The sequence below is a fragment of the Mauremys reevesii genome, linkage group 5, assembly GCF_016161935.1.
Source record: "Mauremys reevesii isolate NIE-2019 linkage group 5, ASM1616193v1, whole genome shotgun sequence".
In the NCBI taxonomy this organism is placed as follows: domain Eukaryota; kingdom Metazoa; phylum Chordata; order Testudines; family Geoemydidae; genus Mauremys; species Mauremys reevesii.
The window spans coordinates 94799558-94827426 of NC_052627.1; the positions used below are offsets into that span (position 1 = coordinate 94799558).

Sequence of the window (27869 nt, forward strand, 5' to 3'; positions counted from 1 at the left end):
AATCTTTTCCAAATCCAGATTCAGAAAAAGCTCCCCATCTCTACATACCAATCAGCTATATTCAATCCTCTGGCAGGCTTCCATTTTCTTAAAATAATGTTTGAAAGTCATGGAAACGCTCAGTAGCAAGAGGGATAGAAATCAGATGAACTACTCGAAAGTATAGGCTGAAAAACACATTCTTCAGCTGTTTCAATTCTTTAAAACCCTGAATGAAGTGTGAATGAACAGATTACAAAATTCCCTATTTTATTAACCCGTTAACGTTAATTTAGTTTACTTTTTAATTACTGGCAGCTACAGGTAAAAGTAAGGAAGCGTACAAGAGATGGCACAATAGACTGTAGTAATTCTCTTGTAAACATGTACTATTTAGCTTTCCTGTTGGCATCTCATTCTCCCAAAAGATTACTGTTACTGGCTATTACAGATACCTGCTCTAATTTTGAGTGTGTGTTATCTACTGGATAGTAATCACTCTAAGTATCATTTATGTCTGTACTGTGACACTTTTTGAAAAGATAATCTCATAGCATACCATAATGCACTGGTCTCTCATACTCATCTGGCAAAAATCAACGCATAACCTTGCGGTAGTAAAAGTGATACAACTGCCAAATTTAAAACCTATTTCCCAGTCACTTTTATATATTCCTTTTCAAACTACTGAATACATTCAAAGTGCTCTATGGATTAACTGTTTACATTTTTCAGATTAAAAACTGGATGAGTATGCAGTAAAATAGGTTAAAACAAATACAATTAAAAACTGACTGAATAAAGTTAAAAAAGGATTTCAATGAAGGTACTACTAGCACATACTGAAATGTCACTTGCTGTCAATGCCATTTTTAAATTCAGTGGAACCGTGCCAGTGTAACCCTTCATTTATAAAGAAGTGCTCTTGCCATCCAGCCTAAACTAAATTAATGGAATGCTGCACAACATAGTTAAAATGTTCTAAATTACAACAACAAACCTCTTAAAATTCAACCACAAAATAACTCCAGGAGAATTGATGTGGGGCATAAAGAAGTAGTGGGAAGGCAAGGTAAGAAATACAGGACTAGCAACAGTCATAATAGTACCATCCAACTAATATCTTTGTTTACTACACTGAAAAGTTTATGACGATACAAACATTCAACCATTAGGAGATTCTCTTCATTGGCTCCCCCTCCTCCACTGCAGCAAATTCAAGTTTCTTGTTCTTGTCTTTGACCTGCTGAATTTTGCCCCCTCCCTCCTTATCATCTCCTCCCTCCTAACGACACCAGCTTTTAAACACCATTTATCCCCTTATCCCACAACAGTCTTCTAGACTTTCTTCCAATCTGTCCTCTTCATAAAAGGACAAGGTGCGTGAAGTAATATCTTTCATTGGACCAACTTCTGTCGGTAAGAGAGACAAGCTTTCAAGCTTTTGCGGAGCTCTTCTTCAGGTCTGGGAAAGGTACTCCCAGTGTGACAGCTAAATGCAAGTTGGAACAGATTGTTTAGAATAAGTAGTTAGCACAACAATAAGGTCCATTATTACTTTTCCACAATTTTCCATGGCTGGTCTGCAACTCAGCGCAATTTTTTGACAATCATCCTGCAATTCAAGTAGGGCCTCAAAAATATATGAAAAATGCAAAATTAGAGCAGGTATCTGTAATAGCCAGTAACAGTAATCTTTTGGGAGAATGAGGTGCCAACAGGAAAGCTAAATAGTACATGTTTACAAGAGAATTACTACAGTCTATTGTGCCATCTCTTGTACGCTTCCTTACTTTTACCTGTAGCTGCCAGTAATTAAAAAGTAAACTAAATTAACGTTAATGGGTTAATAAAATAGGGAATTTTGTAATCTGTTCATTCACACTTCATACATGGGGAGCTAACACCCCCATGTACCAAATGGCACCCTTACTACTCTGCCTTTTTTGTCCGAGCCCATCTCCCCACCCTTCAAGCGTCTTTCAGACTGCAAATTATTTGGGGTTGGGACTGCAAAGCCATGATTCATTCAGGTCATTCCAAATGAATGCCAATAAACTTTTATACCTGCAGACGCAATCAGGTATGCAGCATCTACAGAATAGAGGAAGGAAAGACTATTTTAGGGCTGTTTCAGAAAGTTCTGAAGTATTTTACTGAGATTTTTTTGTATCCCACTGAGCCAGATATCTCAGTCACCATGAGTCCCACTATATAGGGTTCGGCAAGGCAAAAACTCCTTTTAAAATGAGCTGAGTGTGCTTTATATACCTCAAAGTATCACATTTTTAAGGGCTGAGATCTCAGGACCTTCCAGGGGAAGGTACACGGAATCTCCCCTTTCCAGAAACACAGAACTCCCCATTCCTAGCCTGACAAAATTACAAAACAACACTGAAACCATGACATTTTTTTTATGTATGGTAAAAGCTGTCACTGATGTAGGGCTTAATTTTTCCAACCTTAAGCCTTACCCAAATTTAATTTTTTTTTGTGGTGGAGGGAGGGAGGGAGACAGAGAAAGAGGAGAGAACAAGCCCTTGGTAGATTGGTACAGAATTAAAATTAAAAAAGAGGTTGTTTTTGAAGCTGCCCAGCACTTTACAATGACAGAGTTAAGTCACAGGGCAATGGACCAGGAAGCCAGTGAGGAAGTCACAGGTACATCCTACAGTTATAACTGAATTTATTATCTCCATATACGTAATTTACACACACACGTAAATATAAAAAAAATTTGCTATTGCCCTATTGCTGAAGGAAGAGGACTTTTGCCAGGAAGACCCCCCTCCTTTTCCCATTCCACTGCAGAACAAGGCAATTTGCCATCTTCACTTGCTCCTGTGGCTGGGTACACACAGGCTGTGGGCTCCCCTAAGAAAGTTAACTCCAGAGAAAGGAAGAGAAGCAAGATGGCAGTCTATCTAAAGGCTTCCTCATCCCACTAGAATGTAGTAACTGAAATATATTGGTCAAGTTGTTCTTCATTTCCTGGGACAGTTTAATGCAGGTCCCTCAGGATCCTATAGTCAGAAATGCTCCAGATGAATCAGTAGCAGGCAGCAGTGCAGAGGCAACCAGCCATGGTGGGATGGACTGCTTTATACGGGAGGAAAATCAACAGTCTTTCTGAGATTCAGTGGGTGGCAGAATCTACTTCTGTGGTGGGAGACTTTGGGAAGGGAAAGAGGAGAATCCAGAGATTTGGAGTGCCAAGTGCCAATATGTCATTAACTACGTATTCACTATCCCGGTGACCCCAGCAGAACCACAGGAGCAGCAAGTTGAGGAGTATCAACATCCGTTGCAGCCTACCGTAAGTGCCCTGACTGGGCCATGGGAATAATGGTGCTACTACCCTCTGCACTGGCCTCTTCCCAGCAGCAGAACCTGGCTGGTCTGCTCTGCTCTACAGTGGCCTGCAAACCCTGACAACCATTTTCATCCAAGATTTAGAGTTTGACAAAATACAGATTATCAAGGTTCTGCTACCTGTGACGTGCATACACAATCCCTTCCCCCACCCACTTTGCCTTTCTTCACCTGTTGAAACGACATATCTTGATATGAAACTTGTGGTGCAACTGAAAACTGGCTGAGGGAAATATTGTTCACCACAGTCTGTGTGTTCAAATATGTTCTTTAATCTGATGCTCCCTAGGTCCACTGACTCACTCTGCAAGTCTCTCTATTGAGAACAGTCGATCAGTGTGCCATAAGCAAAGATCAGAAAAACCAAATTATGAACATTACCATTTTAACAAGAGCTGGGCAACATATTTTCAGCAAATAGTAAATTCCCCAAAATATGCATTTTTAGGCCACCAAAAGTATTTGCAAATTTGGATCAAATTCAGTAAATAGTTCTGGCCAAAAAAAAAAAAAGTCAAAATGGTTCATTTTAACGATTTAGCAACAAAACGTTTAGACTTTTTGTTTTGGCTCAGCATTTCATTTCAAAATGTAGCCAATTAAAAACGACAAACAAATAAAAGGGTGAAAAACCTGAAAACAATCCAATATGTTTACAATATGTTTCATTCAACCCAAAACAAACCAAAAAAGTTTGTTTCAGGTTAAACTGAACCTAATTTTTACCTCCAGATTTTTCAGTTTGGCCCCTGAACCAAATCATCACTTATTCACTCAGCTCTAAGCATAATGCTATATGACCATTTCAAAGTCCTACTGCTGCTAATTTCTGCATCACTAGTGCCACCTGCAAAACTGTCTCTCCCCCACCCCCCCACACACAAAAAGGCCAAGCCTGTATTTACAGTTGTTTAGTATCAGCAGGAGCTTTTCCAAAAAAGTTAAGTAGCTCACTCCCCAGCCCACCATCCACCTCTAGTTTTTATTACAACAGAGATCAGAAAGAATTTTTGTGGGACTTCAAACTTCAATAATTAAAAGCCTCAAACACGCTAACAAAAAAGATACCTTTCTCATCTGTGCCAGCAATCCTTCAAACTCCTTCAGGTTCAGTGTTGCTCCACTGTATGAAGTGCATCTGTTTGCTGCTTTCCCCAGCCAATAAATGGTAACTAGTACCTGCAGAAATCAGTAAACATTAATTGAAAATCTACACAATTACTTTGCTAAATTTACTTTTCCTAAGTACCTCTTCATTTATTTTTAACTCTGAATCACTGATGGATTTGAGAATTTGTTCTAAATCTGTATTCCACACTGGGGAGCAGGAAGGGATGGTGGTTAAATGGTTAATAACAAATACATGAAGCATCTATTAAAGGTAAAATAATCTTCTAGAATTTGCAGCTTATTAAAAAGATACATTAAGCTTGCTAACATTTTAATAAAAACCTACTGCTGTGTCACATCTGGCTGAAAAGTAAGCAGCAAAAATAAACCTCAAGAATAAAAACTAGGTACAATATTCGAAAGTACTCCCAAAGTGAAGATTGCTCAGAAGAACTACTTTCCAATAATGAAGGCTTCTAAATAAAGTTAAGGGTGGCAGGAAAATATTACTTACTAATAATGGTGTTCCTTAATTAAAATACATAAGGAAATAAACAACAAAATGTTTGTAACAAATATGTCAGGGTCTATTTGAAGAAGAGAAAGGCCAGTTCAATTTCTACCCACCCCAATATTACTGATAAGATTCAATGCATTTCACCTCTAGTTTAATGGCTCCAGATATACCCAGACCAATACTAAAAATAAAAGCCTGGACCATCTGGCAGTTTTTCTGCAGCTTAGGCAGAATGAGTTGATGGTTTCACCTAACTTTCAACTGGACATCTACCCCAATGAAAAAATCACCATCAGAACTAAGGCCAAGGCCTAAGCTTATAGACCTTTATATACATACTCATCCCTTGAGGAAGTTGCTCCAGGTTAAGAATATATACAATGATGGAGCCAAGAAGAGAAACTTATTCTGGCACTGGCAGGACTGTATCTGTTCTGGGGATAGAGAATTTCAGTTGCCCAAGGCTATCAAAATCCAACACCTTTCATGAAAGCTAAAATTCTCTTAATTTTTTAGAAAGACAAAAAGTCATTTTCTGGACCCTTTGTGTCTTATAATTTAAACCTTTTAAAGAAAGTGTTTCAGTTTTATTAATAACTCCAGATTTGATGGCAATTGAAATTTAACTAAACACAGAATAACAAATTCATGTGAAAACAGTTCACAGCACATGCTCTCAAGTAAAGTAAAAATACTTGCAAATCCAGTACTATTCAGAACTAAGAAGCTGTCTAATTCATTTTTCTACCCAATTATGTGATGAGATGAGGCTTATGCTAGGTTCAATTATTTTTGCAAGCACTCAATCATTTGATCTCTTCCTTATCCAGGGTTGAAAAAACTTCCAGACAAATGTCACCTTTGCAAGCAATTCTGACTGGCTTCCAGTCTGGAGTACAGAATAACGCATATGAAATGTCTACATTACATAGAAAGACACTTTTATTAATCCTTCTTAATGTTAATTTTAAGAACACCACATCCACATGAAACCTTTTAGCCAATTTCAAGCGAGACAGACACCCCAAATGCCATTGAAAGAAAACATTCCCATGTATCTTTGTGTGCTGGAAAATAAAGATATTACTCTGGTGATGACAGGAAAGACAGGATGAAATAATTCTGTCATTTTTACCTGTAATCGTGATTGCTGGCTTGAAAAATTATAAAGGAAAGGTCTTGGCATTTCATAGAATCATTGTTGGAAGGGACCTCAGGAAGTCATCTAGTCCAACCCCCTGCTCAAAGCGGGACCAATCCCCAGTCAGTTTTTTACCCCAGTTCCCTAAATGGGCCGCTCAAGGATTCAACTCACAACCCTGGGTTTAGCAGGCCAATGCTCAAACCACTGAGCTATTCCCCCCACTGTAGGGGGATGTCAGCCAAATACAAATTGAATTTACAGTAGTTGACAGTAAAGCCAGTTTGCCTGGCCTTTAATCAGGGCCGGCTCTACAGTTTTCGCCGCCCCAAGCAGCGCACCGAATTGCCGCCGCGGGCGGCAGGGGCAGTCCGTGTGCCCTTAGGGTGGCAGGTGCGTTTCCGCGGCGGCGGCAATTCGGTGGCATCCTAGATGTTTAGCTGAAGCTGCCCTGGACAGCTAAACATAGAAGCTGCTGCTTCTGAATTGCCGCCACCGTGGAAATGCGCGTGCTGCCCTAAGGGCACACGGACTGCCCCCTCCCCCCCCACCCGCAGCGGCAATTCGGCACGCTGCTTGGGGGCAAAACAATAGGGACTGCCGCCCCTTGCAGAATGCCGCCCCAAGCACCAGCTTGGAATGCTGGTGCCTGGAGCCGGCCCTGCCTATAATAGTGTAACTCTGGGACTAGCCAAGTTCAGACATTTTTTTTCCCCTTCAGTTTACCATTACAAAGTCATTACTTCTGCCACTGGTTGAAATCAACAAAAAGTTAAACTTAATAGAATTAAGCCTACTCTGCTTTTGACAACGCATCCTACTTGGAAAACATACACAGCACTTTGGAAACTCAAAGAGACAGCTAGCAAGTCAAATGGGAAATGACAATCGAACAGTTTAGATCCACATAATGTAAATGCAGTTTTGATTGTATTATCTTCTTGAGATGCTTTGCACAAATGTATAACCAAATTATAATCACTGTATGCCTAGTACATTCAGAAAGGGCAAAAAAAAGTCTAGATTTTGATGTGTTAAGTGGTGTTAATCAAAATTAGACTGGTAGTCAAGAGATTAAATTGTTTACTTCTTTATTTAGTCAGAGACAACACCACTAACACAGTTCTACTTCGTTTGCAGAGATGGTCTGCCTTTGTAGCACTATAGTTAGTTTCCAATGAACTATGCATGGTTAATGTACAAAAGAACTTTTCAGATTTGCATCACAGTACTAGCTTTTACAATCTAAATTCTAACTCAGTCCAAAGCCAGGATTATCCAGAGAAGAAAGTACTGCAAATTAAATACTTACATTTTTCAGCTTCCTACTGTTGTCAATGTTCCTGGATGCACCCACAAAAAAGAGAGAGAAAAGAAAAATCAGAAACCAGACACTGTTTCCAAGAGCGTATATGCAGGAGGTCACGTGGTTCCCCTAACAAAAGCCTGCAGGATGCTTCTGCTGGTTGGAAACACAAGAAAGCTAGGAAGATGTAGTGCATTCATTCATAACGTGGGAGTATTTTGCAATCATTACTGCAATCATTAAATTACAATGCTTTAACAGCAAAGAGAAAATATGTTGTAGAAGTCCCAGTGCCAAGAATGAAATATAGAGCTGCTGATTTGTACACAAGGAAGATTAAAGTCCTAAACCCTAAAATCTACTCTATTGTAGTCCAAGGGTCAAATTTTGCTCTCCAATATGTTACGAAATACCCAACAGATTTAATAGGAGTTGAACATGCATACACCAAGGAAGAATTTAGCCCTAAATGTTTAAATAAACATGGCTTGCCCCACAGCAAGTCTCACAAAGAAAATAAACATCATGCAGAGACCGGAAGGGAGATGAAACAATAATACAGCTGATATTGTGAACTACAATCTCCTCTAGTGCACTCGTAGTAGAAGATTTATAGTCTGCTTTGTGAATGTATATTTAGCACTCCCATTGAAGACTAACACCCTTTTCGGGCAAAGTCAATCTATTTCTTGGCCAACATTCCTTCAATATGGCTGGAAGTCATAAGTTAGGAACCTACATGAAGTTTAAGGTTGTGAAAACACAAACAACGGGGAAATTATATGACCGCGCTTCAAATTCAACTTATTTTTAGCCAAGAAACTTCTTGGAGAACTGAGGATAAAAGGAATGTGTCTAACACTTCTGGGTATTAGACAAATAAAACAAATGTACTGCAAATGTTTAGTTGAGATTGTCCCCAGAATAAAATTAAAAGCCAATTCACTTCAAACTACGCAAGTGCACTCTGGTGACAAATTTATCCGACTGCCAGAAACCAGAATGTTTGTTTACAATTTTGAAAATATTGAAAGCTTGAAAAATAAAGGAACTTGAAATAATTTGCCACTTTCTCAAAACATTCTTCTTCCAGTACCTGCACCCTAAAAAAATATTGTTCATATTTTCTTTTCCACTGCAATTTTAGTATGTATGTAACCTGATTAAAGTCAGCCTATTTCTTTAAAGCATTAGATCATAACTTTTATAGCTGAATGATCAAAAATACCATATGTCTAAAACACATTCCATTTAAAATGCACAAAAATAAATCACATCTCAAGAAGACAGATTACCTACGCCAACAGGAGAACCCCTCCTGTTGGCGCATGCAGCATCTACACTGCAGCTTTGCAGCTGGGCTACTGTAGCATTTTAAGTGTAGACAAGCCCTCAGTTAAATTTATGACCAGATGATTTGCTTTTACACCTCTCATTCCCCTAATTTCTCTTGATGGGACCATCCTTGAAAGACACAATGGTCCAATTGCTAAGGTGCTAGCCTGGGAATTGGGAGACCTAGGTTCAAGTCACTTCCCACAGTCTTCCTGTGTAACCTTGGGCAAGTCACTTACTCTCCTGCTGCCTCAGCTCCCCAACCGTGAAATGGGAATAATACGTCCCTACTTCACAAAGGTGTTGAAGATCATAAAATTAGTGTCTGAGCACCTCACAACTTTAATGGAGGCCAGATACATTGATAATATAATCAGCAATAATCTATGCACTTTGCTGCGGGAAGCTTTTACATGCAGTAAACTGGGTTTCAGCTGTGATACCTCATCCTCACAGTTTATACAGAAGTTCCAGGGTCAAATGAAATATTTTGCAAGATTGTTTATTCTTCAAAATGAACAATGAACAGACTGCAGCTTTTTCTACCCGGAAAGGTCTTAGTTTCGCAAGAACCTTCAATAAGTAGATCAAAATTACTGATTGGAGTCCTATAAAGCATCTTGAAAACAGTTTAATCTGCAATAACAAGGCTCGGGATTTTTTAAATTCACATAGTGCTCTAACAAAATAGATAGAAGAGAATGTTATGTGCTTTTTGAACAATGCTTTTATTAGCATTGCTCCAGCATTTGAAAGCTTTTGTGTTTGATATCACTGAAAATAAAGAAAACTAGCTTCTTCCTCTGAGGGGGAATTTCTGAACAGAACATCTAGTCTAGGCAGCAATGTGGATTCTGAAAGCTTAGCTTGTCCCTCTATTTTACATGAATGTCAGTATCTACAGTCATTTTTGTTCAACCGTAAACATTTACAGTTAAACCACACAAGCCACAGTGCTAAGGCCCTAACTATAAACTGGTATTGGACTTACTTGACTGCTATTCTGTTTGATGTGTCCTGAAGGTCACCCGGGTCAAAAAGTTGAGATTCTTTAAGCCCCAGCTCTTTGCAGCCTCTCAAGAATAAGATGGTGTTGTCCTGAAATGAGGCAAACAAAATTTAACTCCTCTTTATTACAGAAGATTAGCAAAATGAATCAACCCCTCCTCTTGCTTACCTAAATTACTGGAGCATTTCCAATCACTTAATCCACTAAATCTAGGACTAACATATTGCCAATTATATAATAAAATTTCACTTTGAAGATTCCAGAGGGTGGAAAGAGACACATTTTATCTTTGAAATCCACAACTGCACCAGGTTCATTCAGTTCTCCTTGTCAGAAGTCACATGGCAAGATTTTTTTTAATATATAAAACCAGTTGATATGCCATCGAAAGTTATGCCAGCTATCTGCACAACTCTGATCCACTGCAGGTCCTGAGGCCAATGGCCATATTTCAGAACCAGTCAAAAAGCACAGGTATATAATATATTAATTCACCACTCTAAGTATGCTACAAAAAATGTTAGAAGTAATTGGCCAGTTAATGTAAACCTAACTAGTGTAAGTAATTACTCCGCTGTCCTCCCTCCTTAGCAGCCAAAAGTAGGGGGTAGGGAGGGGAGAAAGACAGTCATTCTCTTCTTTTCCTCAAGCTGGAAATTTGAACCCACATTTTTCAAACAACTGAGACCTTTTCTACACAAGAAAGATGCACTAATTTAGTTAAATCAGTCTCCACACAGGAATATATACATGCTTAGGCCTGGTCAACGTCAAACATATCTAGCTATGTTGCTCAAGGGTGTGAAAATGTCACATCCCCTCAGGGATCTAGCTAAAATGACTTAAGCCCCCATGTATCCACTGCTAGAATTCTTCAATCAACCTAGTTATCAACTCTCAAGGGGGTGGATTTTCTACAGTGACGGAAAAACCCTTTCTGTCATCAACCTAAGACAGAGTCGACTGAAGTTAGCAGACATAAATTACATCAGCACAGATCTGTCACAGGTAGTATATCACTTGTATAGACTTGGCTCCTTGCACTGGCACTGCGTGTAGGCATCAGGAGGGCTTGTATCAATGCACAGTGTGGTCAAACCATGAGTATGTATCCCAATGTGCAACTTGCCGTCATCTGGCACATTGTCTTTTGGAAAATTTTGGAAATCCATGATGGGCTAGAAACAAGTCACACAGGGGTGACTGGAAGCCAGGGGTCAAGTTCCTATCATGCAACTTTTGCCATCCCATAATACCATCCATACCCAATTTCATGCCTTATCTTAAAAAACCCACGTAGCACTTCACACTGTCCACCATCTCTGACAGATGTGTGGAGCCTGCACAGCTCTGCACTATTGTCATGACTGTTGCAAGCACAGGGTGAACGATCCTGTGGTATTTGCAGAGTCACAGGACACAACCGTAACAGCAGGACACATGAAGATTGTGTGGAGGACAGATTGCTGAGAGACATAGCAAAAACTAATTCAGGGTTGTTATTGGCACTCATGAAGGAGCTGCAAACAGGGGAGTGCTGCTTCTAGGCCTGAGAAACAAGCGCTGACTGGTGGGATCACATTGTAATGTGGGTTTGGTATGACAGGAAGGGACTGCAGAACTTTCGGACGCACAAGACCACATTCCTATGTGCTGAGCTTGCCGCAGACCTCCAGCCATAGGCGGGGGACAACTCTTGCATTTGGAGAGGCTGGGCATGAGCGCCGGAAGCTCCCTAGAAGTGGGACGGGCCAACGGCACCTGGACCAGGGCCTCACCACCCCCTCGGTTACCTCTGCCCGAGGCTTTGTCTGCAGCCCATCCCCTCTCCACCCTGACGCCCTGCTTCTGCTCAGCCTCTTTCCTCGAGGGTTCACCCCCACTCCACCTCTTCTTGCCCCAACCCTCCCCCCTGAGGCCACCCCCACCCGCCACTCACCCCCATTCCGTCCCCTCCCCCCAAGAACCCTCCACCCACTGCTCGCTCCTCTCCACCCCCTCCCCCAAGCCCTCCTGGCACTCACTCCTTTCTGCCCCCTCCTGCCTTAAGGATGAGCGACAGGGTGGAGAGTAGCGAGCGGCAGGTGAGAAGAGGTGGAGCGGGGGTGGGAAGGGAAGCATGCCACATCCAGCATCTCTTTCCCCGTTTGTGGAGGCTTAACCTCCCCAAGCCGCTTATACCTGCCAGCCCTGGCTCCAGCGCAGGGACACCAGAATGAGAGCTGCACTGACAGTGGCGAAATGAATGGCGATCACTCTAGGGAAGGTTGCAACGCTGGATTGCTATTTGTCAGCGGGAAGTCATTTGGAGTTAGAAAATCCATAGTGAGGGCCGTTGTCATGCAAATGCTTAGGGCCATTAATAGTCTTCTGCTACACAGGACTGTCACTCTCAATAACATGCAAGACATAGCAGATGGATTTGCAGCAACAGGATTCCTGGACTGCAGTGGGGCGATAAATGGCACTCAGACCCTTATTTCGGCACCTGGCCATAGAGTACATCAACAGAAAGAGCTACTTTTCTGTAGTTATGCAAGCATTGATGGATCACCGGGGACACTTCATCAACATATGGTTTGCACCAATTTAACTATATTAAGAATGGACACCTTTTGTAGACCCAGTATAACTTTCTCCTGCAGACAAGCCTTGAGGTCACAGGGAACAAGTGACAATCAGGGTCTACGAGCTTCCCAGGAACTGCCAGAGCATTAGGAATAGCCAGTTAAGTTTGGGCAGGAGGTAGCAAACTGCACAAATTTCTTCACCCATGCTCCCTTCTACCCCTCCTCTCTTCCTCCCTCTGAAGATGACCTGCCGCCAGCTGGTGGGGAATAGCAGTGCCATAAAGTGTGCTGGAGCAGTTTGGGGTTTTTTTGTTTTGTTTGTTTTTTGTTTTTTTAACTTCAAAAATAAATAATTTCAGCAGGAGGATAAGCAAACATTTGAAGCTTTTCACCCCTCCCTGAACCCCTCATCTATCCCTATTTGAAGGGAAACAGTTTCAGAACAGAACTCTCACCATCACTACATTTGTTCCCATGTCTTTGTTTATGTTGCACTTGCACAGATCTGCAAGAACGTCACTGTTTATTTTTTCAGTGTGCAGTGATCAGCACACTAATCGCTCTGGCATTCAGCATACCAACGTCAGTGCAAAAGAAGCTTGCTGTCAGCAGCCACATTGCAAAATCTGGGCTCAAAAAATTTAGAGCGCTACAAATCTTCCTCTAACCCCTGGCTAAAATTTAATAGCTATGGAGGGAAGCCAGGGAAGAAGCAGCATCAGTTAGGAGAACAGAGAGCCGGCAACCATGAGAAGAAGTCTCATTCGTGACATGAAAAGACTCTTGTAAAAGTCCCATCTGTTTTGCTATTTGCATTATAATTTTTCCACACTAATTCCAACTGAAACATGAACAATGCTGTGTTTTGCCTTTGAAGGAGCACAATATGGTTTGTTTCCAAATGGTGGGCGGAGCAGGGTTCAACTCTAATAAAAGTTTGGTTACCTAAGTGTGAAGCATTTTTAAAAAAGTAATTTTTGTTACAAAATATCCAAGACAAACAGACCTAATAGACTTGGGAAATGATCAAAAGATAGGATGGCTCAAGGGATTTTTAACAGTGCCTTTTCCCTTTAGGTCTGAAATTCCAATCCAACCTATGTCAAGAGTGATCAAAATTGGTAACCACGCAACGGCTGTTCGGTGGCCTTCATGAAGTAGGGTCCCAGTTCACTTAACAGCCAAGTGTTCATATAAAAAAATCCACTCTCACAATGCTAAAGCAGTTTTTGCATATGTAGTTGCAGTGATTGTGACAATGAAGTCAACATTTGAAAACAGTCAACAACAACACAGTATCATGAGTTATTTCCTGCTTTATAGTTATTTCCTATTTTAAGTATAGTGAAACACTGTGATAAAGAGGGAATAACACTGGATTTTTAAAAAATTGTGACCACTATAAGGTATGTTTTTCATCACTGAGGTTGGATTTTTAAAAAAATATTGACAATTTTATGGTTTTCAGTCCCTGGTAGCCCTAGAAGCATAGCAACATTTATTTAAGGAAGTGAAATTGATGTTTGAGAGTGACAGATGAACAGGGTAAACCTGCAAAATGCTTCACATTCCTAGAGGCTGCCAATCCGAAACCAGAATGCTTCCAACAGTACTACTGAACTGAAGCTTTTCTGGTTTGGCTCAGTACTACTTAAAATTGTGTTTATTTTTTTTTAAACACACTAGTAAACTATCCTGCTAAACTACAAGGGGCGGGGGGGGGGGGTTATTATTAAAGCACAGGATTGGGAATCAAGTGACCAAGATTCTCTCTCTGGATTGTCACAACTTTCATTGGCAAAGTCACTTTCTGGGCTCCATTTTCTTCAGCTATTAAAATAAAGGGAGATCTTGCTTCCCCCATCTCACCAGGAGTGCTGTGAAGCTCAATTCAATATCTTCACTGCTTTGAAATCAGCTGATGGAAGGTGATCCAATTATTTTTAGTCGCATAACTATATGAAGGATTTCATGTAGATGGATACTAATTGGAAAGACGACTCATTTTCTTTTTTTCAAGCTCACCCAAGTATCTTAATATTTAAAAACATTCAGCAAAAAGTTGCAAACTTGTATACGAGGTTCAGAAAATAATTCCTTTCAGCTCCTGCATATGCAGCAATGCATAATTAGTGTGGTGAATTATTAAGTGGGCAGGAGATTGCCTTCCTATAAACGATCTTGCTCATGGAGGCAAGATATTGCATGGAGAAACTGTCATCTGATAAGACATCACTTCCTGTGCTCCTTTAAGAAAAACAATGGTGTCTAAAGATTGTTACTTTTATTTCTTTGTTCATAGCAAACACACACAGAGAATCATTTCAATCAATAAGACATCTTCCTCTGTACTTGTAACCTGTAATGTAGAGGAAAAAATGACTTTAGGGGTTAAGCTCTTCATCTTCATCTACTAACATGATGGATGTTAAACTTGGAAGAGGTCTAATATTGGTAAAGCTTTACAAGTTATAACTGGCCACAAACCAAAGAAATATGTCAACACCATAACAAATACAGGATACAAACATACAATGATTTTAAGCATTAAACAGTCTGACGCTTGTCTGAGAGAACTCATTAGGCTTGCTATTAGCATTCACATACATGCAAACCTATCTTGCTTACAAAGATTACAAATTCAAAAGTTACTGGTCTAAATCCTGTGCTAAAACTGACAACTTCAGGCTGCAAAGATTATAGTGTACATGAAACACTTCAGGCTTTCATAGCTGAAATTCAATATAGAAACTGTTCAAAATAGTTGTGGAACTATTAACTAAGGTTTGTAACCTGTCCTTTAAATCGGCTTCGGTACCCAATGACTGGAAGTTAGCTAATGTAACGCCAATATTTAAAAAGGGCTCTAGGGGTGATCCCGGCAACTACAGACCGGTAAGTCTAACGTTGGTACCAGGCAAATTAGTTGAAACAATAGTAAAGAATAAAATTGTCAGACACATAGAAAAACAAACTCTTGAGCAATAGTCAACATGGTTTCTGTAAAGGGAAATGGTGTCTTACTAATCTATTAGAGTTCTTTGAAGGGGTCAACAAACATGTGGACAAGGGGGATCCAGTGGACATAGTGTACTTAGATTTCCAGAAAGCCTTTGACAAGGTCCCTCACCAAAGGCTCTTACGTAAACTAAGCTGTCATGGGATAAAAGGGAAGGTCCTTTCATGGATTGAGAACTGGTTAAAGAACAGGGAACAAAGGGTAGGAATTAATGGTAAATTCTCAGAATGGAGAGGGATAACTAGTGGTGTTCCCCAAGGGTCAGTCCTCGGACCAATCCTATTCAATTTATTCATAAATGATCTGGAGAAAGGGGTAAACAGTGAGGTGGCTAAGTTTGCAGATGATACTAAACTACTCAAGATAGTTAAGACCAAAGCAGATTGTGAAGAACTTCAAAAAGATCTCACAAAACTAAGTGATTGGGCAACAAAATGGCAAATGAAATTTAATGTGGATAAATGTAAAGTAATGCATGTCGGAAAAAATAACCCCAACTATACATACAACATGATGGGGGCTAATTTAGCTACAACGAGTCAGGAAAAAGATCTTGGAGTCATCGTGGATAGTTCTCTGAAGATGTCCACGCAGTGTGCAGAGGCGGTCAAAAAAGCAAACAGGATGTTAGGAATCATTAAAAAGGGGATAGAAAATAAGACTGAGAATATATTATTGCCCCTATATAAATCCATGGTACGACCACATCTCGAATACTGTGTACAGATGTGGTCTCCTCACCTCAAAAAAGATATTCTAGCACTAGAAAAGGTTCAGAAAAGGGCAACTAAAATGATTAGGGGTTTAGAGAGGGTCCCCTACGAGGAAAGATTAAAGAGGCTAGGACTCTTCAGCTTGGAAAAGAGAAGACTAAGGGGGGATATGATAGAGGTATATAAAATCATGAGTGATGTTGAGAAAGCGGATAAGGAAAAGTTATTTACTTATTCCCATAATACAAGAACTAGGGGTCACCAAATGAAATTAATAGGCAGCAGGTTTAAAACAAATAAAAGGAAGTTCTTCTTCACGCAGCGCACAGTCAACTTGTGGAACTCCTTACCTGAGGAGGTTGTGAAGGCTAGGACTATAACAATGTTTAAAAGGGGACTGGATAAATTCATGGTGGCTAAGTCCATAAATGGCTATTAGCCAGGATGGGTAAGAATGGTGTCCTTAGCCTCTGTTCGTCAGAGGATAGAGATGGATGGCAGGAGACAGATCACTTGATCATTGCCTGTTAGGTTCACTCCCTCTGGGGCACCTGGCATTGGCCACTGTCGGTAGACAGATACTGGGCTAGATGGACCTTTGGTCTGACCCGGTACGGCCTTTCTTATGTTCTTAAAACTTTTCAAATTTAAGGAACAAGACAAAATCTTAGTATTATGATAACATTTTCCACGCACAGTGTGACTGGCATAAATCACAAAATCCTTATTCCCACAGAAAATGGAAATTTATGTTTGCTTAGAATAGCCAACCTGTAAAATCATTGTACTGTACATTCATACAGTAGCACTGTCAACTCTGAAAATAAGACAAACTAGTGTGAATCAAACATTCACAGCAGGCAAATTCCCTCCCTATTATTTGCTGATCAGATGCAAAGGCAAACAGCTTGAATTGGACTATCTCCATTCATTGCATCTTTCACAACAGCAAAATAAAGTATTCACACTCATTTTTACAGTACAGCAGGTTAGAATAACTGCTCAATAGTTAGGTATGATCCCATGACTAATTATTGAATGGCCTAGAACAGGAATAAGGATGAACTCAAAAAAATAAGAAATCTATATAACACTGAATGCTGTGAAATGAAGGGGCTATGCTGACAGACAGCATCAAAACACATTTGAAAGATTGGCTAGATTTGAAAGCTTCTCAGCATTACCATGTTTGGGAGCAGAGCTATGTGGGAACCTGATTTTCTGTTTGGAGTTTCACAATTTTGAAATTTCCTGAATGGAAGAAAACTAAAAAATTACAAAGTTTTCCACAAACCAAAATTCTCAAAAAAAAAAAAAAAAAAAAAGGATTTTGTTGACAAAAATAAAAAATGTTTTGTTCCTATTTAGACTTTTAAAAAATGTATAATAGAAATATAAAATGAAACATTTGAACAGAAAATCATTGTGAAACAGAAAAATCTAGATGTCCCATTAAGGGTCAAATATTACATTTCAACCTTACTGAAAGGGTTTGGTTTTTTTAAAATTTTCACTTGGAAATCAATTTTGGTCAAAGATAATGTTTCTGCAAAACAATTTTGCTTTTGACAAATCAGCATTTTTCAATTTTTCAGTTCTGTCCAAAAATTTCTGGCCAGCTCTCTGTTTAGTCTCTGAGCTATTTCGCAGCCAGAACTGAAGGAAATACCCCAAGTCACAGAGTTAAAGGCTATTACACTGGGTGAATGTTGGCCACATTGTTTTTGCTACAGAAAAACTCATTTGTGGTCTGTTTTAATAAGTGTCATATACTGTGGGAAGAGGAAAGCAAAAGAGAAGGTAAGACAGTGAGGAAGGAAGCAGAAGGTAAACTTACTGGTAAGTCAGTTTTGACCCAGTCCTCTCCTCTCCTCCTACCACAGAATTCCAGACCAGCAAGAATTATAGCCCTATCTAACCCAAATGGCAAGGAAGCTAAACAACTTTTATTTACAGACATTACAATATCCAGGCTTCACCCACTCACATTCAGTAACTTAGAAAGCAGACAAAAAGTCAGGTTGCCAACTTGGTGATATTTAAAAAACGGACTCTCCAGCAGAAGTGCCAGAACCTCCCCAGCACCGCATCTTCCCCCTGAGGTCCCACCCTGCCCATTCTCCCAAAGCCCCCCTACCCCACCTCTTCCCCTGAGGCCCTTCCCCATCCACTCATCTTCCCCCTTACCCCACATCCGCCTGCTGCTCTTCCCCTCCCCCCAGGGCAGGAGGGACTTGCCCATAGAGTCAGGGCTGGGAGCTGCAGCTGTTTGGCAAAGGTAGGAGGTGGCCCCAGCTGAGTAGGAGCAGCGGGTGATGACCCAGCCCCTCCCTGCCTCACCCACTCACAGTATCCGGAATTGGGGTTGTCCGGTCAGTAGATCTGAAAGGACACTGTCAGGTCTCCTTTTCGACTGGACTGTCCAGTCAAAAACCGGGCACCTGGCCACCCTACTTAATACAAAGAATAGTGAAGAAAGAAAGTAAAGGAGGGGAAAAGGCAGGAAAAGAAAATGAGCAGTCTACCACAAAGTTATTGGCTCTTTGCCCATCCTAAACGAGATTTCATGACAGTAAGGAATTGGGCAGTGTGCAGGCAGTGCTTAATTTGTGCCAGGGCTGAGCCCCAGCATCTCTAGGCTTGGTCTTTCATAACCCTGGCACCTCTGGGATTACTGCATCAGTTATGAAAGTAAAAAAATTGCTTGCGCCCCAGCACCTCTTTCATTACAAATGAAGTATTGTGTGAAAGTAAGGAGGAGGAATTACTCAGCATGGAACCCTATAGAATTTTGGGATCAAAAGTGAACCTTAGAAAATGAGTGTAGCAGTAACTAGATTAGGATGGAGGAGGAAAAACAATTGGTTGAATGAAGGTAGAACTGTAAGACTCTAAGGGTACATCCAGACGCGGGTAGCGATTGATTTATCGGGGATTGATATATCGCATCTCATCTAGACGTGATATATCGATCCCTGAACGCGCTCCCCGTCGACTCCGGAACTCCACCAGAGCAAGCAGCGGTAGTGGAGTCAACGGGGGAGCCGTGAGGATGGGAGGTAAGTCGGAATAACATACATCGACTTCAGCTCTGGTATTCCCGTAGCTGAAGTTGCGTATCTTACATCGACACCCCTCCCCCCCCAGCGTAGACCAGGCCAAAGGAAAGAAAGCTGTGAGAGGATAGGGAGAAGTCTGGACGAGTCTGAAGTTTGTCCAAAACACCTGCATATAGGGTATTTCAATATCAGTGCCCTTATGTGCCTCCCTGAGGAGAGGGTAAAATAATAAGATCACTTAGGAAGAAAGCAAAGACAGGATTTCTTTCTCAAGGGATGATAAAAAAAACCAACAACAAAAAACCCAATCCAACAAAAAACCAACAGCCACCTTTTAAACAAAAGGAAAACCCCAGTAAAGGTTAATGGGTCTGATGAGGTCCTCTATCATAACTAGACTCTCTTCTGTTTATTTACCATTTGGTTTTGCAGCACTTAATTGGCAATTGTTAATCAAGGAGGAAAGTTTCCTGCTACTAGCAGACACTCAGCCACTTAATGAGAGAAAAAAAAAATCTTAAAATCATTAACTTTTCCCATATACCTTCCAAGATAGCATAAGAATACTAGAGTGGTGCAGAGAAAGAAGGAACCCAGCATGAGCAGAACAAGAACAAGCAGAACAAGATAAGAATAGTATCCAGCACAGATCTAAACAAAAAACAGTGTAGTGGGTATGGAAATTAGGAGTGCCTGGATCAATGTTTTACCATCAATCCCAAATAACTGGCTCTTATATAGTATGATCCTACCCACTCTCCATTAATATGAACAAGGATATTATAATTTACCACCACATTTTTTTTCTGGGAAAAAACCTGAAAAAACAAAAACCAAGGTCCCCCAACAGTTATTAAATGAAACCCAAGACACATACTAAATGATTCACATTGAAAGCATATTTATTTCTCAAATATCAACACACATTGTTCAAATTAAAAGCTTGCAATTCTAAGAAAAAACAGAAGCCCAATAATAGAGTCCCCAGTCAAACAAATTAGATCTATCACTTTTTTGTATGTCTCCTTACATAGTAATACACATACCAACTGAACTACTTTTTAAGCACGTCGCATACAATACAATGTTGACCAAGCTAATCAGTGTTCTCATATCTTGTCTAGCACATTTTTTAATTATTTGTATTCTGGTGGTAACCAGAAATTGTAATTAAGTTTGGGCTCTATGTGGTATGCACTGTACAAACACACAACAGAATACAGTCCTAAGGAACTTACAACATAGACAGACAAGATGGATTGAGGGTTGGGAAGGAAGGGTATCCAACATGCAAGCACGATGAGGCGGGTGATGAGTGGCAAATGTTAATTCTGCACATTTTTAAAATTTGTTTTGTTTTATAAATTATAGCAGGGAACGATGTCAGAAGGGGGAGGGGATAAGTTATTAGGACCGTAAGAGTAGGGGGAAAAAGGGTAATACTGAGGGTGGGAGAGAAGGGAGAAACAGAGGAGGAGAAAAGGAGAGAAAGAAGAGACCATGCAGGGGCAAAACTATGTGAAAGAAGAGGATATATATATCCAGAATCAAAAGGAAAAACAGAGCCTTATGACATCACTGCCATCCAAAGATATCCTGCAGCTGGCTGCCTCAGCTCACAGCTCCTGTCAGGGGAGGAAAGTTTCTTTGTTCCTGGGGCTACTCCACCCAGAGTTTCTCTCTTTTCACAGGCCCACAACTGGGGATATGGGTGGGAGGAGGCTGCACATGCCCTGGATGCCTGTCATCACGTCTGATCTCTGCCAATGCCTGTTAGGTGCAGACATGAGCCTGAATATTAGTTGTCCCCCGAAATTAGTGGGTTTCGGAGGCCCTGTGGATCCTCCCCTTAGGCTGGGGGGGGATCCTTTAGCATTGGGCGGGCTTCTGCCCGCCCAGTTTCCCGGAAACCCAATAGATACCTGGTTAACAAGGCTCTCCATCTTTAAGACTAGTCAGCAAGTTAGTGCCCTTTCATTTCTCCTTATCTCAAATTTTGACAGGTCTCTGGTTCCAGTGCAGGGGAAATTCTGTTGTGTTCTACGCCCACCTTCACCCTCTGCAGAGTACAAATTTCCTCACTGGGAGAATTTGTGACCTGGGCAACCTGTATTAGTCGCTGCTAGAATATTGATGCGATAGCTTATCCCTGCAGACAAAGTGCTGGGAGGGAACGAGGAGCATTCTGCAGTATGTATGTACCTGAACGTATGTGTAGTTTTTGTCTCTGGAGGGACAAGACAAATTTTCAAACAAACTGATCAACTGATACCCTAATCTTTGGGGAGCGAAGACAAACAGTGAGCATTTCTCTGACTTGCCATCACTGGGAAACAACCAGGGTAGACTAGTTTGCCTACAGACATAAAGCCAGGTTGTGTCCTGCAGACTCCATACTTCCTCAGGCCATGCTCTGACTTTGAGGCCAGGATAATCATAGCCATATGCCTGCTTTCACCTCTCCTTGGACATGGGGTATCTTCATGCCATTGTGGCTACTGGCACCTCACAGGTATGGTAGCAGCCACTTCACGGCACATACAAGATTCCTTTCCATCCCTATCCTTTACCCCTTCTAGAGCTATTCAGCATTCAGTCCCCACTACTTATCTGCTTGACAACTTAGGCCTCCATGATTTCCTGACTTTCTCTACAACCCTCTATTTTTGACCAGTGACCTCAAAAGGAGAAGGGAAAAGAACAAGGCTAAGTTTAGTGAGCAGATACCTGAGCAAGGAGTCCCGGGTAAAACCCAGACCCTACTGAAGTCAGTGGGAGTTCACCCCATGATTCCATTGCAAATAGGGTGACCAGATGTCCCAATTTTATAGGGACAGTCCCAATATTCGGGGCTCTCTCTTATATAGGTGCCTATTACTCCCCATCCCATCCCAATTTTTCACACTTGCTGTCTTGTCACTCTAATTGCAAAGCAGCTAAAACTATGGGGAGGACAGAGTACAGATGGCGAGGGCTAGAGGAGCTCAGCACCCCAAATCTCTCTCTGCTGCCAGGCCATAGTGCTACCAGAGCGATCAGAGCATTGCTCCAGCACCTGAAATAGAGAGCAAAGCTACGCTCCGGCATTTCAGAACTAGTCACAGCACACTCCCTACCTATCAGCTACGCTCCACTCCCAGCTTCCCTGTGCACATGCACCCACCTGCCGACCTTGCCTGAGACTTGGAGTCTGCCAAGGGACTGGGCTGCCTGCCCCACCCAGCTGGCTTTGGGCTCTGCACATTAGAACTTCCACAAGGCCAGGCAGGAGGCTGATGCTACACACTAGGGAAGCAGCAGTGCATGCAAGCTGGGTTGACTGTGTCAATGTCAGCAGCGACTCCCTAGAGTTCAAGGGTATAGGCTTCACCTGATCAGTATTAGGTACTTTTGCAAACTGCTCTCACACCCCGCAGGCTCCTTCTGGACACCAGGGACAACCCTCTGCCTTTTCCTAGCTCTGCTAGATCACAGGGAGTTATTCATTCCTCACCCTCCACCCCTCCAAAAAAAAAAAAAAAAAAACCCATCTTATCTCTTACACCTTTTCCCACATTTTACTTTGTTTCATTTGGCATTAAATTAACTAACCATCCCTAGCCCTGGCCCAACCCTGCAGAACAGGAGCTGCCACACTGCAGAGTGATCTCGCTCTCCAACCCCTCCACCCCACCTTGGGGCCTCCCCTCCACACCAGGCCAGGATAGGGACAGTGACACCCCCCCCCCCCCCGCACACACATGCACACACACACCCCCCAGAAAACTGGGCTTGACACACCTACCCACCCAGAGAGCAGGCTCTCTCCAAATGTGGGTGGGAAACTTCCCCCACTCCACACACCTTACCTTCCCCCAAGAAAATGCAGGAAATTTCATGACAAGACAGAGATTTAAAGAAATGTCATATCACATCATATTGTTACTAATACAAAACAGCTCGGGATCCAGGTTCAACACGCCTCTTTATCTTGTATCTCTTCGTTATCCACTGAGCCGGCAATATTTTATTTAATTTATCTGAACAAATGCTGCAAAGAGAAAAATCTATCTTTCATTTATATTTTAAAAACATTGGGATTATTCTATGTGTATTAAAAGTACTATACAATCTTTAATATAGACTTCAAGGACCACTGAACATGCTCTGTTTTTATTCTCCTTGTGTTCTAGGACACCATTGTCCTCAGACCTTTGTGCACTTGAATTGTTTAGAAGGAAACTGGGCATTCACTCCCAAAGCCACCTACTTAACACACCAATACAGCATGATCATATCTGCTGCCCCTCAACTGACCTTCACAGCAAAACACAAAAATGAGTAAGAGCTATAGTTTAAAAAAAGGCTACTTTACAAGTTTACACTGTACTTTTGTGTAACAATTAAGAGACCACACAGTGCGAAAAAATATAAACAGAGCATGAATACCCACTTAAGCTATCTCAAACAAAGGCAGCCATCCAAAATCTACTGTTTAAGGCAAAATGTTTTAATAGCTAAGAAAAATATTTCTAGTTTAAAAATCTAAGCTATTCACATAAATGACTACAGTAGATGTTATTAAAAACCAAACATCCTATTAATCAGAGACTACTGAATAATAGGACCACCAAAGAAACATCAGACATATATTTAGCATTCAAATTTAGAGTACAGTTTTTACAAGATGCACTGCTAACATATTTAAAAAATGACTTTAGGTGTTGCATATAATTTAATGATGTTTGAAGCCATAGATCAAAAAGGTCTAGCTCCTAAAATAATTCAAGCAAAATAGTAGTAATAATTTAAACTCCAATATAAACAAATTGCATTTGTAAATCTTTCATGCATTAAAGAGGGCAATCAGGGATGGCTATATATATCTTTACATGTTGCTTCTATTGACTTAGGCCACAGCTTAACCCATACTTCTAGCACAGTTGGGTGTCAGAAGCAGTGTGTGAGAGAGTCTCTCTGTGCGAGATTGTGGTTGTGTGATAGGGAATAGACTTTATCTACTGACATTTACAGTCAAATCCAACACTCATTGGGCCCTTACGCCACATGATACCTGGGGATTGTGTTACCCAAGTGCAAACAGCCTACACTCTACTCTTCACTCCAACAGTGGTATTGGAAGCAGGGAGGAGGGAAATATTTTATTCTCTAGCTAGAGCAGCAGTGACTAACTCCAGGGGACAACTTTCATCTTTCCTTTGAAACAAGCTGCTCTCTGATAAGCTTTTCAGGGTGGGAGGAGAAGCAAGAGGGGAAATCCTGAAGACCACCCACCTTCCCCTAGCATTCAAAAATCTGAATGAGGTAAGTACTTGGCCAAGGTACTGTACTATCAATTAATCTAAGCGGTTTGGGCATGTGCTGTATTTATGTTTTTCAAAATGATTACCTGGAAAAAAGAGCTCCAGTATCCATCAACACTATGAATTCCTCCTTAGTGCTCCTTCCCTCTCCCTTTGCTTTCATGTATTGTACAGGGACAGTGCCAGGGGCAGGTGCAGAAATTTAACTCTGACACCTTTTGGGGGGCATGTTCTCTGCTCCCCACCCCCCTGCATCGTCTGCAAGAGGAGCTCATTCTTCCCTTCCCCCACCCCTGCCCTGGCAGGAGCTCCTTCTTCCTTTCCCCAGCCCTGGCACAGCAAGAGTTTGCTCTTCCTGCCCTCCCTCCCCCTGCTTTGTGGCCCTGGAGCTGGGAGGAGCTTGCTTTCCTGACACCCCTCCCCAGCAACCCAGGAGCTGAAGGAGTTCTGTGCCCCTAACAATTATTGGGGGGTATGCCCCTGCTTGCCCCTCCTTGTGCATGCCCCAGGAGAGTGGAAACAAGACTTAGTGAGACTTTCTGTATTTTGGGAAAACAACATGAAAGTGAGTTTATAGAGACAAGGTAGATGAGAGAATATCTTGTCTCTCTAATATCCTGGGACCGACATGGCTACAACAACACTGCATACAAGAGTGAGTTTAATCCATCACACAATAATTGCCCTCCATCCGCCCAATATTGTTCTAAGAAACTAAACTGTTTTGGAGTTACCCCCGTCTTTATTTCCCCACGGTTTTTATTAGCTGTCTTGCTGCTCGAACACAGAAATGCATTTTAACCACGTTATATAAAAATGAAAAAAGGCTTTATTAAAATATACTGTTAAAACAGAGTCTCCGCTGCACACCACTGTATTAAGGGAACTAAACACAGAAGAGCATATGCCCAGGATTGAGAAAGAGCTGGAGTTTTGTTTAACATTTTTTAAAAAGTTTCAACTATAAGGACGCAAAAGAAACAGACATTTAAAAATAAAAATCAGCACCACATGAAACATCTGAAAATGAACAGACTGTCGCCAGCTGGCAGTCTCACACAGCTTCTTGTAAACATAGCTGCTATTAATGTGATTATATTATTTCTCTCTTTTCTTTTACATCTTGTGTTTTCTTTTTCCTGTCAAATGAAGCAAAGTTATCTTTCATTTAAAGCCAATAAATAGCAATGATTAGCCAACACTAATACTATACTCAGCGCAATGAGAACAAACAGCTACCAGAAGGACTATTGCACTACAAAGCCAGAGTTGACTGCCACCAAGCCCGCACTCTATCCATTGCAGCTGCTGTAGGTGGACCTCAAAAAATGCAAGAAAACTGCCCGTGGGGGCTGAGGGTCTGGCAGTAGCTGTAACGGTTGTACCAAATTCCCAAAAGCAAAAAGCAAAATAGCTACAGCCGCCAAGGACTCATTCCTGCTCAGTTCATGACCTTTGGGAGAAGAGCAACAAATTCCTTTACTCCTTTTAATTTAAACATCTACTTCTTACTTGCCAAGGAATATGTTTTAATAATCTCTTATGTTCTGGGTTTGATAAACATCAAAAATCTCTCTGCTGCTGCTACATGATACCCAACTCCCCCATCCCCATCCCCACCCCCTCCAATTCATAGGTTTACATTTTCATACCAATATTAGATAAAATATAGTACAGAGTTCTTTAATGCAAGGTTTATTTTATCATAATTTTAGAAGCATTTTAAGTCCAAAAATACATTAAATTATGTGCAAAATATTGGCTCTGTGCACTGACTTAAGTTCCAGCACATTCCAATTGAAAATCCTACGTTATTATTTTTATTTCCAGCAAATAATAAACACAGAAAGCCTTCATGTTTGGATGTATGAAATTATAGCAAGTAGGAAGGAGAAACAAAATCAAAACCCTTATGTAGGTCTATTGCACTGTGCACAACTTTGAATATACCAAAATAACTATGTTAAGAGAATATTTAAAAGTCTCAGCCTGGTAATGACAGAGTTAGGATTGCATGCATAAGTTTAATTCTGTTCATCTTTCCACCTTGCCTAAATAGTTATGCTATGTATTGTTGCAGTCTTTACATAACTGCATGCTGTTTCTCAAACACAAAATATAAAATAAATGTATATATAGTATATTGCAATTCCCCCCCCCCCCCCCATTTTGTATATTTATGTTCATTTCATTGCCACAATTATCCGGAATATCTCTGACTTAGGTTTTTTTATATGGCAAAGGTCAGCAGTAAGAACAATTTTGTGAGCATCTATTGACTGTACATTTCCTTTTCAAACATTAATATAGCTTTCCTGAATTGCACCTCAGGAGAAGAAAGAGTTACTCATGAAGCTATGTTAGTCGTCAATTTATATGAGCTATGTAGATCAGCACACTTTCATTATTACCGTTGACTTAATCTTTAGAGATTGTGTAAGTAGGTTTTATTGTACGCTACTTAGAAAGAAGCCTTCATAGATTAAAACTGGATGACATGCAGAATAGTTTACCGTCACTAAGGTCCTGATCCACAAAGGGTCTTAGGCACTGCCCTAACTTTAGACACCTAGAAAAATCAGAAGAGCAACACTGAGATCCATAAAACCTGAGTTAGGCACCTAGGATCCCTACACAATGAATGGGGAGATACAGGAGTCTTAGAATGCGATCCACAAAGCCAGCACACTAGGCAAGGAGCCACCTAAGCTACCCAATGAGAGATGCTGAGAACAGGGATAGATACTAATCCCTGCCCTTCTCAAAGAGATAGGCGCCTTACTCTGGACTGCAGGGAAGCAATGATCTTTGCTTGCAATCCATAAACAGAGGGGGAAAAAGGCGTTCCTCTGCCTAATTTGTGAGTAGGGCCCAATCCAGTAGTTGTGCTCAGAGGCTGCCTAATTCCACACAAACAGCGGGGGCAAGGAGAACCTCCTTTATAACCTTGAACCCAGGGGCTAGAGCAATCACCTGAAATGTGGAAAACCCCTGGTTCACATGCCCCCTCTGCCTAATGAGGAGATGGGATTTGAACAGGATCTGCCACCTCTCAGGTGACTGCCCTGACCACTGGGCTAAAGGTTATAAGGGAAGCTGTCTTCTTCCTCCTCTCCCCCCAGACACCCCCTGTTTTGCATGGAAATAGGCAGCCTCTGAGCACATCTACTGGATCAAGCCCTCCTGTGACTTCGGCAGAGAAGCTCCTAGATTCCCCCCTGGTTTGTGGCTCACCCTCTGGGGCTAAGGTGTAGGGGGAAAACTGCAAGTTCCATTTGGTTTAGGCACTTTGCCATTTTGTTTCCAAGAAGTTATTGTTTGTGCACCATGTTGGTGACCTTCTTCTTCAGACAATTGGGGCTTTTTCTCTCTAAGGCGGGAAAGAGCAGGGTCACATGGCCTGTGTTCTGCCTAGTAACAGAAGAGCATAAAAGAC

General features: G+C 41.3%; 1 protein-coding gene across 8 annotated transcripts in view; it reads right to left on the bottom strand.

Annotated features, from left to right (window-relative positions):
- Nucleotides 1-27869, bottom strand: part of LIMCH1 (LIM and calponin homology domains 1) — a 285276-nt gene that overhangs the window by 94878 nt on the left and 162529 nt on the right. For all 8 annotated transcript variants that reach the window (XM_039540391.1, XM_039540390.1, XM_039540392.1 and 5 more), the window contains exons 4-6: nucleotides 9752-9858; nucleotides 7432-7462; nucleotides 4420-4530 (exon numbers count right to left, since the gene is read on the bottom strand). In XM_039540391.1, the coding sequence (XP_039396325.1) occupies nucleotides 4420-4530; nucleotides 7432-7462; nucleotides 9752-9858 (249 nt within the window). The remainder of the gene's footprint in view (nucleotides 1-4419; nucleotides 4531-7431; nucleotides 7463-9751; nucleotides 9859-27869) is intronic.